General features: G+C 46.1%; 1 protein-coding gene across 2 annotated transcripts in view; it reads left to right on the top strand.

The window, feature by feature from the left end:
* Positions 1-9,365: 9,365 nt before the first annotated feature.
* Positions 9,366-14,734, top strand: part of Tet1 (tet methylcytosine dioxygenase 1) — a 68,552-nt gene continuing 63,183 nt past the window's right edge. For both annotated transcript variants that reach the window (XM_021205053.2, XM_021205052.2), the window contains exon 1: positions 9,366-11,228. In XM_021205053.2, coding sequence (XP_021060712.1) covers positions 9,366-11,228 — 1,863 coding nt within the window. The remainder of the gene's footprint in view (positions 11,229-14,734) is intronic.

Genomic DNA, 14,734 nt, shown 5'->3' with positions numbered 1-14,734 from the left:
CCAGAAGAGGGTGTCAGATCTTGTTACAGATGGTTATGAGCCACCATGTGGTTGCTGGGATTTGAACTCCGGACCTTCGGAAGAGCAGTCGGGTGCTCTGGCACACTGAGCCATCTCACCAGCCCAAATGTTGAAATTTTTAAAAGGGCAAAACACCCAATAAAAGTTTTAGAAATATGATGTTGCCTTTATTTTTTTATTTATTTTATTAGATATTTTCTTCATTTACACTTCTTTTTTTTTTAATTAGATATTTTCTTTATTTACATTTCAAATGCTATCCTGAAAGGTCCCTATACCCTNCCCCAGCCCCTGCTCCCCTACTCACCCACTCCCACTTCTTGGCCCTGGTATTCCCCTGTGCTGGGTCATATAAAGTTTGCAAGACCTAGGGGCCTATCTTCCCAATGATGGCCGATTAGGCCATCTTCTGCTACATATGCAGCTAGAGACACGAGTTCAGGGGGTACTGGTTAGTTCATATTGAGAAAAGAAATTTTTAAAAATAAAAAAAAAAATTTCTTTTAAGACGGGGTGTCAGGGCTGGAGAGATGGCTCAGTGGTTAAGAACATTGACTATTCTTCCCAAGGTCCTGTGTTCAATTCCCAGCAATCACATGGTGGCTCACAACTATCTGTAATGGGATCTGACGCCCTCTTCTTGTGTGTCTGAAGACAGCTACAGTGTACTAGTCATATATATAAAATAAATAAAATCTTTTAAAAAAAAAAGAAAAAGAAAAAAGACATGGTTTCACTGTAGTAAGGCTGGCTCAGAAGAGAGGGATTTGCCTGGTGTTGCCAGAGTGTTTTGCCTTACCTGTCTAAAAACTCCTCTGTCTAAAAGTCAGTGTTTCTAGCACTTTATTTATATGTAGGGAAAGGAGAATCAGTCCAAGGTCAAAAATCTAATAGAGAAAGGGAATGAAAGAAAAAGGAAGAAAGAGAGTGAGCCAGGTTTGCTTTTTTCTATTGGGAAGATTAAATCGAGGCCTCAGTCTTTACCACTGAGCAGAACGCAGCTAGAAGTGCATTTCTGACCCCCGATCAGTTACTTTATAATCCCAGCACTGGAAAGGCTGTGGCTGGATGATTCCTGCCTTTGAGGGCAGCCTGGGCTACACAGAGACTTTTAAAAGCTAAACCAACCCACCCACCAACAAACCAGTTAGAGCTGGTTCCTAGTCAAGAATAAATTTAAACGATTTATTTAGGGTGTAACCTTGGCAGTTTGCCACTATTCCTCCGAACATTCTAGGAACATTTATTTCTTTTATTTCATTTTAGTTTTTCGAGACAGGGTTTCTCTGTATAGCCCTGGCTGTCCTGGAACTCACTCTGTAGACCAGGCTGGCCTCGAACTCAGAAATCNNCCTGCCTCTGCCTCTTGAGTACTGGGAATTAAAGGCATCTGCCGGGCTATCTAGGGACATTTATAAAGGGCTCATAGTAGCACAGTTCAGGTGTGGAATGGGCGAAGTGTAAAGCCATGAGCCTGTTCCACCTGAGGGAAGCGGTAGAGTCTCTTGTCTAAGGGCAGACTTCTGGAAGAAGAGGTTTATCTTACCTCGGTATATGCCTAGTTAGCTCAAGCGCAAGCCTCATGGGGGATTTCCCTCTTACTGCATTTCCATTTCCTATAAAGTGATTCTGATCACTAACGAGTCCGCAGCCAACGACTAATCAAAATGAAGACGTTGGCGATAAGTCACTGCTTATTTGATTTCTCTTTGATCTTGAAGTTGGTTTGACACCTCCAGGATGCTACCTCACCTGGATGACCCCCCCCCCCCCGTCTCGCTTCTGGAAACATTCATTTTCGAGATACTCTTACTCCCATCTTATTAGAGATACTCTGACTCCCAACACTGAAAGAAATGGTGACCTGTAGATTTCAACACTCTCCTTGGACCTAAGAAAAAAGGGGAGGGAGCGCGGAAGGAATTTCGGGAAAGCCAAGGAAGGAGTGGACAGGAGAAGGGTCGAGAGGAGTCCGGCTCCAATTTGGGAAAATCCAGCTCGCATTTTGCCTCTCGCTCTGCGGTACAGGGTCCAGCAAAGGCTGAGCCCCAGCTACACTCCTTGAGGTCTGTACTGGGGAGACACCGCTGCTCTGGGGGGGGGCGGGGGCTGACCTGGCTGGGAGTACCCGCGCACTCCGCTTGTGCAACACTGCACTCTGCAACTGGTGTTTACAATCCTGGGGTCTGTACTCGCCCCTAGACGCCCTCTCCCTCTCTGGCCATGTACCTCTACCTGCCTCTCCAAAGGGAACATTTGCGGAGCAGCTCCCCACCCCGGGTGCTCGGGCCCTGACCGTGTCGGATGGTAAGTGCCCATCCTAGGCCCGGCTGCACTCTTTGGAGCCCCAGGCTCCAAAGTTGCGCGGACGAAGACCGGCTGGAAAGTTTGTCCAAGGGTTGGTGCAGGCTTGGAGCAGGGGTGACCCGCGCTGCCCTGGGATCCAGAGGCAGCTTAGGGTGAGTTAGGGCGGCAGCAAAGAGCTGGGGAGTTGGGAGAGGGCGCTACTCTGTGGCGGCATGGAGTTGGGGGGCGGATCTCGACCGGGCTGAGACTTTGCATCCAGCGACGTTCGGTGATGACTCGTGCGAGTCAACTCCGCGCCGCGACCCCCTACCCCGGGCCTCTCCCGATATTTCGTGGCGGGTGACTAACAATGCTCCCGGCGGGGGACCTTACAGCGCTCCCCAGAAAGCTTAGCCTTGGATAGGACCGGTTCGCATGGGGACCTCCGGACTCGGGATCAACTGGAGATCCTGTGGGGGAAACGCATGTATGGCCTCCGGGAGGTCCCCAGACAGTTCTTAGAAAGTCTGGGAGTCTGCCTGAAGGGAGGCGAGAGCTTTCGCCTTCGGGGAGTGGGGAGTGAGAGCTGTCGGGTGCAGAAGTGTCTCCCGCGTTTGAGATCCACCCTCATCCTCCGCGGATGAACCCTAGGGAGAGGGTTGCAGGGGCGCCGCTTTGGGAGTGCAGGGGACCTGGAGGTCTGTGAAAGGCTGTCCCGGAATTGGGAGGTTCAAGAAGAAGCAAGAAAGTAGGATGTGTTGCCAGCGAGTCCTACGAAAGTTTTTGGATCGCCACTGACTAGTTCTGGGATCCTGGAGAGGGGATTGAGTGTGGTCGCAGCGGCAGAGTGAGTGCCTAAGACCTATCGTGCTGCACGTGAGCTCCGGGAGCTTCGGGTCCCCGCCACGGCTGAAGAGACCACCGCCTACTCCCCGGGGTACGGAGGCAAATCTTCCTTTTTTTCCGAGGGGTGTGCTCGCCTTTTGACGATCCCAGCGCTGGAGAGGTAAAGGCAGAGAGATCTCTGTGAATTTCAGGACAGCTTGGGCTGCATAGTGAGACCAGTCTAAAAAAGCAACTTCCCCTTTCTCTTACTCTCTCCTTCACCTCCCGCGTTCGCCCATTAATTCACAGGAATGAGTCAGGAAAGAAGTGTCCGGCTCCCCTCATCCTTTGGGAACTGAACTGGGTCCGTTTCTGACCCACTGAAATTAATGTGACTCTAAGGAAGACTTAATGCTGGAGCAGCGAGAAGGATTCCCAGACTTCCCCATCCCCCACAACTCGTTCCAAGTGAACAAACCATCCTGAGCCGGCCTTAGTCCCCAGGGCTCGACCGGGGGCTTTAGATAAGCTTTATTTTACCTCCTTAATGACCGGTTAGAGAGGAAACGTTTGCAATGACTTTCGAGACCTTGGGACTACCACAGGGGGTTGGTTTGGTGTGGAGCTGCGCGCTCACCCCGAATGATTGGACGAGGGGGCGCCATAAAGCAGCCCTTCCCCTAAGGTATTGGTTCCTTTCTTTCTTTTCTTTCTTTCTTTCTTTTTTGGTTTCTCTGTATTTCTCTCTCTCTCTCTCTCTCTCTCTCTCTCTCTCTCTCTCTCTCTCTCTCTCTCTCTCTCTCTCTCTCTCTCTTTGGTTTCCTGGCTGTCCTGGAATTCACTTTGTAGGCCCGGCTGGCCTCGAACTCAGAAATTCCCTTGCCTCTGCCTCCCAAGTGCTGGGATTAAAGGCATGTGCCACCACGCCCGTCCAGGTATTGGTTTCTTTAGGCAATTTGGAAAGTATGTTTATATTCAGTTACAAACAACTGAATATAGTTCATTAGGTATTTATGGCTATAGTGAAGCTTAATGCTTGCAGACCAGCCGCTAATATTAAAAAGAATCTCAGATGATCCAGTTTATGGCTTCCTGGATTTTGATGTCTGTTTTAAAGAATTTATGTGCGGTGTGGTGTCACTCTATTCCAGGCTGACTTGACCTTTACTGGCAGAAGCTGGCCTCGAACTTATGACTCTTCCAGCTTTAGCCTCCTGAATATTGGGATTACAGGTATGCACCCTCCACCTGGTATTCTGGTGGCTTTCGCTCTGTTGCCTCTGGTCCTGGCGGTGACACCCCTGCCTTGCTCAGCCTGAGTTCCTGGCGGTGAATGCAGATTTTCATGCCCTTGTCTTCATTTCCCCAACTAAGCATTTTGAATTGGGGTCTTTTAAAATAAACATTTGACGACTAGGATGCAGTCTTTAGTAGGCTGGACTGAACAACTGTAGAACTCAACATTTTAATGAGTTAACTATTGCTCTCAGATTCCCCGCTTCAGCCGAAGGATTGGGTCAGAGGTTGGAGACACCCTCCTCACCCTTTGTCTCTTCCTTATCTAGCTTCTTCCCCTCCCCCACCTTCCGGACACATCCTTCCTGCCTCCTTCATTTCTTTTCCCCCTTGTCCTTAAAAAAAAAAAAAAAAGATTTTTTTTTTTTTTTATCCTGTCGGTCACTTGATTCTCCTTCCCCTACCTGACCTCAGTTCTCTTTTGTTGTCTTTAACTCCTTACATCCTTCTTGTGAATTCTTGGCTTTGCTCAGTCGTTTGGATTTCTCTCTTCACCTTTTAAAATGTATAGTATACTGTTCCTTGGCCTTTTTACTCTTCTTCCTTAAAACGTCTGGCTTTTGGAAAAGACTTAACCTCATTTTTTTTCCCTTGTCCTCTTCCATTTTGGCTCTCTTTGCGTCCCCCACCGGACCCTACCCCCGTGGGGTGTCCGGGGTGTTTTACATATGGAAGGAGGCAGCTTTCAGCTGCATTTCCCTGAGCAGCCTCTCCGAGCGCCCCAGGCTTTCACACTTCCTGAGGTAGTGAACTGTCTAGGAACCGCCAGCAGTTGCCGTCTGCCCCCGCCCCCCTTCCTTTCAAAGTAGAACCTAGTTGTGGAGAAATCCAGTCCCGTGGCAACTTATTTCAGAAAACGCTTTTAAGTCTTATATTAGTCTTGGTGTTTTGTTTGGATTGTTTGGTCGAGGGGAAAAGCCTTTATGTTCTCTGGGCCTGAAATCAGTTTGCAAGTAGCTTTAGGCATGCAAATGACACGCACTGGCGGTAGTAGGAAGGATTGCAGTGTTATTTCAAATTGACGCGTGGGCTCAATGGTTACTTAAGAAAGTGCAGCAGCCTTGGCCTGCTCAGGGGACTTCCACAGAGGTACAGCAAGAGGAGAGATGTTCGAGGGGAGAGGAAATTCCCGGATGGTGCCATCAATACTGTAATTTACAGCCTGCTGGCATTGTTAGGAAGCTAGCCTTTCATTTTTTAGGTAAGGTGAATAAATACATTTATATATTTATTTATTTTGGTTTTTCTTTATTTTTTATGGTTTTTTCAAGGCAGGGTTTTGCTGTATAGCTCTGGCTGTCCTGGAACAGTTTGTAGACCAGGCTGGCCTCGAACTCAGAAATCCGCCTGCCTCTGCCTCCCGAGTGCTGGGATTAAAGTCGTATGCCACCATGCCCGGTGTGCTGGTGAGATGGCTCAGTGGTTAAGAGCACGGACTGTTCTTCCGAAGGTCCTGAGTTCAAATCCCACAACCACATGGTGGCTCACAACCATCCATAATGAGATCTGATGCCCTCCTCTGGTGCAGCTGAAGATAGTAGCTACAGTGTACTTAGATATAATAATAAATAAATTTTAAAAAAAAGGCATTTTGTTTTGTTTTTGAAGACAGGGTTTCTCTGTGTAGCTCTGGCTACCCTGGAACTTGCTGTGTAGACCAGGCTGGCCTTGAACTCATGAGGTCCACCTGCCTCTGCCCCACCCCCACCCCACTCCTTGTCAACTCTGACTAGTTTTATTTTGATTTTCCTCCCTGGACAATAAGGACCCATAGGATCCTGACAGTTAATTGCACATGGCTCCCCCTCCTGGGCCTTGCTATATATATTTGTTAAGATGGGCACCAGGTATATTCTTATATCTGTATTGCAGATACCCGGATATATTCAGATATATTCTAGGTTAGAGTAAGTAAAACATTTAGAAATACTTAAAAAAAATTTTTTTTTATTATTTTCTTATTTATTTACTTATTTAGTGATGCTGAGGCTTCAGACATGACCTAGGGCTTCAGACATGAGAGGCAAGCTCTCTACCACTGAGCTTGATCTCCAGCCCCTTTTCCTGTCATGGCGAGACAGGGGTCTCAGCATCCTAGGTACTTGGGATTACAAGCCTGTACTGCCAAGCCTGAATGAATCTGAGTTTTCCCCAAACTACCTCAGACTGGTTTCCATCCCTCAACCCCCATGTGGCTGAAGACAGCTTTGAACATGACCCTCCAGTTTTCACCTTACAAGTAACAGAATTATTGGCATATATCACCCACCATGGCATTTTTCTTCACTATTTGGTTTGGTTTGGGGACAGGCTTTTTTATGTAGCCTGAACCGTCCTAGAAGTGGCTTTGAACTCTGCTTCCTGACTGTTAGTAGAGCAGGTTTCCTGCCTGTGAGTCTGTCTGGTGTGTGTCTACTGCTGTACAGACTGACCTTGAGTCTTCCTCAGGGTTACCTTGGGTCACTTGTTCGGGTCACCAGTGTCCACCACATCTGGCCTCTTGTATTTTATTTGTTTTGAGATAGTCCTGGCTGGCTTGGAGCTTTGCTTTGTAGTCTAAGCTTGTTTGGAACTCACCAGTCTTTTTTGTTGTTGTTGTTGTTTTTCCGAGACAAGGTTTCTCAGTGTAGCTCTGGCTGTCCTGGAAGTCACTCTATGACCAGGCTGGCCTTGAACTCAGAAATCTGCCTGCCTCTGCCTCCCAAGTGCTGGGATTAAAGGCGTGCACCACCACTACCTGTCTGGAACTCACCACTCACCAGTATTGTCTGTGCCTTGGGAGTGCTGGGATTAAGGGTCTATGGCATCCTCTCCAACTGGGCTTTTAATTAATTAATTAATTTATTTTTGTTTTTGTTTTTTAAAGATTTTATTTATTATATGTAAGTACACTGTAGCTGTCTTCAGACATTCCAGAAGACGGAGTCAGATCTTGTTAAGGATGGTTGTGAGCCACCATGTGGTTGCTGGGATTTGAACTCTGCACCTTTGGAAGAGCAGTCAGGTGCTCTAACCCGCTGAGCCATCTCATCAGCCCCCTAATTCATTTAGTTTTATAAATTTAGCCTATAAATTTATTTTTTTAAAAAAGATTTATTTATTCATTTATTTATTTATTTCATGTATGTGAATATACTGTCGCTGTCTTCAGAAACACCAGAAGAGGCCATCAGATCCCATTATGAATGGTTGTGAGCCACCATGTCCTTGCTGGGAATTGAACTCAGGACCTCTGGAAGAGAAGTCAATGTTCTTAACCACTGAGCCATCTCTCCAGCCCTATAAATTATTTTTTATATTGAGACAGGTTTTCCCTAGGTTTTCCTTGCTGTCTTGGCATGGCCCTAGAGCCTCTGATCTGGTTAAAACAGAGATGCTGGGATCAAAGACTTGTGCCACCACACCTGGCTCAATGTTTATAAAATTAAAATTTAATTTTAGGGTACCTTCGATAATTAATCCATATTATAGACCCATTTAATACTATTTACATTATGCTTTTTTTTTTTTTTTTGTCCTACCCCACAGTTTTCAAAAAGAATCTATCCTTTGGAGACCTCTTAGTGATAAAGTTCAAGGGGCCGGCCCATGGTTTCTTCTGATTGTTTCTGAAGTTTGCCTGCCTGTTTCAGTCACTTTCTTTCCCTATAGATGGGATTTTAGGGGTCATTGACCTTTTTCAAGACCTCCTTTAAAAAAGGGGGGGAGGAACTGTTCAGTTGTGAAAAGACCTGCTCTCGAATCCTCCTTCACCTTCTCATTTCTTGGCATTTCTGTATCCTTTGCCACGTCTATGTTTTGGGTGCTAAATCATGAGTGGTAATTTAATTACACTTTGAGCTTCTAAAGCACTTCAGTTTAAAAAAAAAAAAATTGACAAATCAATTTGTACACTACTTTTAAAAGCAGATCCCAGGACAACATCTGGCTTATCCAGATTACTGGCCCACATACACGAATTTAAATTTTCTTTCCAGTACCAAGATTATATGATTCTATAAGTTTTTAGCTGTAACAAAACATACCTTGATGGTGTTACATTTAGAGATTGAAATGGATGTCATTTCTTTTTTTTTGTTTTGTTTTTTTGTTTTTTTTCGAGACAGGGTTTCTCTGTGTAGCCCTGGCTGTCCTTCTGTCCTTGAACTCACTTTGTAGACCATGCTGGCCTTGAACTCAGAAATCTGCCTGCCTCTGCCTCCTGAGTGCTGGGATTAAAGGCGTGCGCCACCATGCCCGGCTCGGATGTCATTTCTTAATGGAAACAGTTATTAAAATAATTCTTGGTTTTCTGAAGATAGTTCTGGAACTGTCTATGAGGATGTGAGTGCCCTCAGCGTGTATAAAGCTCTGGCGCTGGAGTTACAGTGTCCCCTATGTGTGTACAGGGGAAGCACAGGCTGCCTTCAAGATGCTTGCAAGGCTGTAAAGTTCACTTGACCCTCTGTGGTTTTTCTTTTCTTCTCTTCTCCTCTTTTCTCTTTTCCTTTCCTTTCTTTTCTTTTCTTTTTTTTTTTTTTTCTTTTATTTGGTTTTTCGAGACAGGGTTTCTCTGTGTAGCCCTGGCTGTCCTGAAACTCACTCTGTGGACCAGGCTGGCCTGGAACTCAGAAATTCGGCTTCCTCTGCCTCCCGAGTGCTGGGATTAAAGGCGTGATCCACCATGCCCAGCTGAGCTACTTTTCTAAGCTAAATACTATCTGCATCCCCCCCCCCTTTAGTAGTAAATATTCTGTTTTCTAGTTATTAAGTTATTAGCAAGTATCTTTCTAGTAGAGTACGAAGGACTAATAATAATATTTGCTGTTGTTATTTTAGACCCAAAACTCAGGTGACCAAGCTTGGCAACACCTCCAGATTCTCTTCAAAAGGAAGACTTTGCAAAGGACCAATGACACTGTGCCCTGCATCTTTGCATCTTTTCTTACTCTGCAGCCATGTCTCGGTCCCGCCCCACAAAGCCTTCCAAATCAGTCAAAACAAAGCTACAGAAAAAAGAAGGCATCCAGATGAAGAAGAAGGCATCGAAGCAGGCTGTGAGACATGGGGCATCAGGGAAGGTAGTGAACCCCGGAAAACCGAAGCAATTAATTAAAAGAAGAGATGGTAAGAAGGAAACGGAAGACAAAACCCCGACACCGGCGCCGAGTTTTCTGACGCGAGCTGGGGCCGCCCGAATGAATCTGGATCGAAACCAAGTTCTTTTTCAGAACCCAGACTCCTTAACTTGCAACGGGTTTACAATGGCTCTTCGAAGAACCTCTCTTAGCTGGCGACTCTCCCAGCGCCCTGTAGTCACACCCAAACCTAAGAAAGTGCCACCTTCAAAGAAGCAGTGTACACATAATATCCCGGACGATGCACGGGTAAAGCACTCCGAAAATGATTCAGTCCCCAGCCAAGACGCTACCATGTCCCCAGACGCAGAGAACGTAACTGGTGAACAGAACACGTGTTTAGTTGAAGGGGAGAGCCAAGAGATAACCCAGTCTTGCCTTCAAAGGATGGAAGATACCCAAAGCTGTATTTCCGCATCTGGGAACCTGGAAGCGGAAATTTCTTGGCCACTGGAAGGGATACATTGTGAAGAACTACTCTCTCATCAGACTTCTGATAATGTGTGCACTTCCCCTCAAGAGTGTGCTCTATTGCCCCAAAGATCAACTTCTGAAGTTACCTTTCAGAAAAACACTAGCAGCAATCAGTTAGCAGACTTGAGCTCACAGGTAGAGTCTATCAAGCTGTCTGATCCTTCCCCGAACCCTACGGGAAGCGACCATAATGGCTTCCCAGACTCCAGTTTTAGGATCGTTCCTGAATTGGACCTGAAAACCTGCATGCCTCTTGATGAGTCCGTGTATCCCACAGCTCTGATAAGATTCATTTTGGCAGGCTCACAGCCGGACGTCCTTGATACTAAGCCCCAAGACGAAACCCTTAAAACGACCCCGGAACAAGTGGGAAGCCACCCAAATCGAGTTCTGGATGCCACCTCTGTCCTAGGGCAGGCCTTTAGTAATCTTCCACTTCAGTGGGGATTTTCTGGTGCTAACTTAGTTCAAGGTGAGACCCTGGGCAAGGGCTCAGACTCACCAGAGGATCTTGGTGCTATTACTATGCTAAACCAACCAGAAACTGTGGCTGTGGATATGGATCGGGATACACCCCCGGACCTGCCTATCTTCCTCCCTAAGCCTCCAAACACAGTTGCTACCTTCACTAGCCCTCCTTTAGGGCCTGAGCCCCACAGCTCTGCCTCCTGTGGGCTTGAAGTCCATGGTGCTACCCCGATTTTACCTTTGGACTCAGGACACACTCCCCAATTCCCTCCGAACTCTGAGTCAAGTTCAATCCCTCTGGTAATAGCTGCAAACGGTACGCCTGCTGAAAAGCAGTTTGGTACCAGCCCTTTCCCAGCAGTCCCACAAGGGTTTACAGTCGCCGCAGAGGATGAAGTCCAGCATGCCCCATTAGATCTTACCCAGGGTTCTCAGGCTGTTCCCAGCAAACTGGAAGGAGGGATTTCTCCGGTGAGCATCAGCGGCACAGCCGATGTCAAAGCCGCAGTCATGTCCGTGCCGTTTACACGGGCCAGTACCTCTTCTCTCCTGTGTAATTCTACGCCGCCAACGGTGGAGAGGAGGAAGCGCAAGGCGTGTGGGGTCTGTGAGCCTTGCAAGCAGAAGGCCAACTGCGGGGAGTGCACCTACTGCAAGAACAGAAAGAACAGCCACCAGATCTGTAAGAAGAGGAAATGCGAGGTGCTCAAAAAGAAGCCAGAGGCCACCTCACAGGCACAGGTAAGAGCAACCCCGGGCTGGGATGCCCCCTAAGAATTTGTGGATCATGTCTTGTGGTAGATTGGTGCTGGGGATTGAATCTAGCGGTTCCCCCAAGCTAGCCTTACCTGCCGCTTCCTCAGACTTAGCCACACCTAAGTTTTCATCTTGAGACCCGTATAGCTGAGGTTGTGTGTAGCTAGCCAAGGCTTACCATAATCTCTAGTCGTTCTGCATTGGGTAGCTCAGGACTACCTGAGACTCCGATTCCAGAACAGTGAAGTTCTGAGCACTCTTGTATGCACGTGATATATAGGAACTCATGCAGACGCACATACATAAGAATAAATCTCTGTATAGCCCTGGCTGACCTGGAACTCATTTTGTAGACCAGTCTGGCCTTGAACTCAGAAATCCGCCTGCCTCTGCCTCCCGAGTGCTGGGATTAAAGGTGTGCGCCCCCATGCCCGGCTAGAATAAATCTTTTTAAACACTGAAATAAGGGTCAGCGAGATGGTTTAGTGGGGAAAGGTCCCCAGTCTGATAACCTGAGCTTGAGGCTTGGAGCTGTATAGTGGAAAGGAAAGGACCAACTCTTGAACCTTCTCCACTGACTTCACAATGGCCCTGTCAGGCACGGGCTCGTGAGTGATTAAGGGTCACTATGAATTTGAGGCCAACCTGGACCACATAGCAAGTTCCAGAATAGCCTGGTCTTGAACTCAGAAATTTGCCTTTTTTTTTTTTTTTTTTTTTGGAATTTATTTTTTTTTTTTTACATGCTTATTTCTCTCTCTCTCTCTCTCTCTCTTTTTTTTTTTTTTTTTTTTTTAAGATTTATTTACTTTATTTATATGAGTACACTATAGCTCTGTCTTCAAACACAACAGAATCAGATCCCATTACAGATGGCTGTGAGCCACCATGTGGTTGCTGGGAAATGAACTCAGGACTTCAGGAAGAGCAGTCAGTGCTCTTAAGCGCTGAGCCATCTCTCCAGCCCCCATTTAAAAAAAAACTTTTTTTGGTGACAAAAATCACAACGTTTAGACCAGGTGGGCTACGATTAACACAGATCTATCTTTATCTCCTGAGTACCGGGATAACAGTGTGAACTACTTCAACCAGGCAACCATTTTACACACACACACACACGCCAGTTATGAATAGTTTACAAATACATCTCTAGTACAATAGTATTGCTAGCAGGTCTCCCTTGTATGCCACTGCCTGCACCATTCCAAACACTCCACAGTCAAACACTGGTTAATACAGCATGGACCACAGATTTGTTGTCCTTCTCAAGCTCCTTCCCCTTTTGTTCAGCGACTTACAATCATTTATCTACATGATTACCTAAAAATAAAGCTATCTCCTCCATCTTTATCTATCTTCTGCTGCATGACAAGGTCTGTGAGCCTGCTTCTCCACAAGTTTGTTTTCTGTTTTTTTTTGTTTTGTTTTGTTTTCTTTTTTTGCTGTTGCTGTTGTTTTTCGAGACAGGGTTTCTCTGTATAGCCCTGGCTGTCCTGGAACTCACTTTGTAGACCAGGCTGGCCTTGAACCCAGAAATCCGCCTGCCTCTGCCTCCCGAGTGCTGGAATTAAAGGCGTGCTCCACCACACCCAGCCTATTGGGTGTTCTGAGACAAGGGCTAATGTAGTCCAGGCTGGCCTCAAATTTACTGTGTAGTTAGCTAAGACTGGCCTTGACTTTCTGATCCTCCCGCCTCCGGTTCTCTTCTGCTGGGGCGGGGTAGGTCATGATGCGTTTGCATTGTTAGCATTGTTTCACTGGATGATGTATGGGGTGGGGAGCCAACCAGGAGTCTGGATAAGCAGACTCAGGTAGCCCAGTAAGTGATGTTCCTCCGGGGTCTCTGCTTCAGGGCCTGCTCTGACTCCCTTATATAATGGGTTGTGATTGGACCGTGCAAGCCAAATAAAATAAACCCTTTCTTCCCCAAGCTGGTCTTGTTTGTTTGTTTTGTTTTGTTTTATTTTATTTTTTTCTTTTTTTTAGTCACAGCCAGAAAAAGCTAACAGGATAATTCAGAAAATGTTAAATTGTTCTGCTTGGTCAGGCTTCGCAGTAGCATTCTAGCTTATAGTGTAAAGAGCTATGCTGGTTCTGGGCTATCTCTGTCAGTCTTGCGTTTGTTTCTTGTTTGTTTTGTTTTGTTTTTAACTTTATTTTTGGTGGTGGTTGTGGTAGCGGCGGTTTATTTATTTTATGTATGTAAGTACACTGTCTGCTGTCTTCAGACACACCAGAAGAGGGCATCAGATCTCATTACAGATGGCTGTGAGCCACCATGTGGTTGCTGAGAATTGAACTCAGGACCTCTGGAAGAGCAGTCAGTTCTTTTTTTTTTTTTTTTTTAAGATTCATTTTTATTTATTATATGTAAGTACACAGTAGCCGTCTTCAGACACTCCAGAAGAGGGAGTCAGATCTCATTAAGGATGGTTGTGAGCCACCATGTGGTTGCTGGGATTTGAACTCTGCACCTCTGGAAGAGCAGTCCGGTGCTCTTACCCACTGAGCCATCTCACCAACCCCCGCAGTCAGTGCTCTTAACTGCTGAGCCATCTCGCCAGCCCCAGCCTTTTATGTGCTCGAATTAGTCACTAACCCTCCTTGCATATTTCTTAGACAAACCTTCACTGTAGTGTTATACTCTTCTAGAAATTGCGACATAGTGCAGACCTGTCTCAAAATGACAAGTGCTCCTGCCTCAGTCTGTTGAGTATGGAAATTACAGGCACAAGCTTACATGACTATCCAGAAATGTCTTTCTGGTGGCCCAGGTCAGGAGCTTGCAGTATGGTATGTCCATGCATCAGATATTCCAGAAGTGTTTGAAACTCACATGCCTACACACGTGTCCACTCTCGGGAGGCAGCCAGTGCTCACCCTTTCATTGTGTCTGTGCATTAGAATCTTCCCTGCCCGAGCATTTGTGAAGGAGCATTTGTTCTGTCCTCGTGGTGACACTCTACGGCTTATTTTATATTTAATGTGTAAACTTAGTTTGTAGTCAAGTTTTTTGTTTTTTGTTTTTTTTTTGTTTAAGAGCAAAAGTGGAGCCAAAAACAGGAGGAAATGAGGGGCAGGACAGTGGAGCAGGACAGCAGATGGCTGTAGCTGACCCAAGCCATGGAATGGTGGATGGAGTGACAAGGATTGCATGCAGGAAAACATTCCTGCCGATGTGTGTACATTCCTTCTTAGAGAGCTAATTTGCATCTGTAGATTGCAAGATTTGTTTACCAGGTGTCAGAAATGTCAAAAGAGTTGCTCATTTTTCTGTATGTGAGTGTTTGTATGTAAATAGGTACACTTTATGTTGCCCACAGAAGTCAGAAGGCTTTAGATGCAGAAAGCCAGGAGCCACCACATGGGTGCTGAATATGAAACCCAGGTCCTTAATTAGCAGGTGTAGCAAGTGCTCTGAATCGCTGAGCCATACTTAAGAATTTGTTTTAAATTATGGTTTTTTTTTTTTTTTTTTTTTTTGGTTTTTC

This window comes from Mus pahari, chromosome 9 (assembly GCF_900095145.1).
Source record: "Mus pahari chromosome 9, PAHARI_EIJ_v1.1, whole genome shotgun sequence".
NCBI classification, from domain to species: domain Eukaryota; kingdom Metazoa; phylum Chordata; class Mammalia; order Rodentia; family Muridae; genus Mus; species Mus pahari.
Note: the sequence above shows the minus strand (reverse complement) of the source record. Positions and strands in the feature narration are given on the sequence as shown.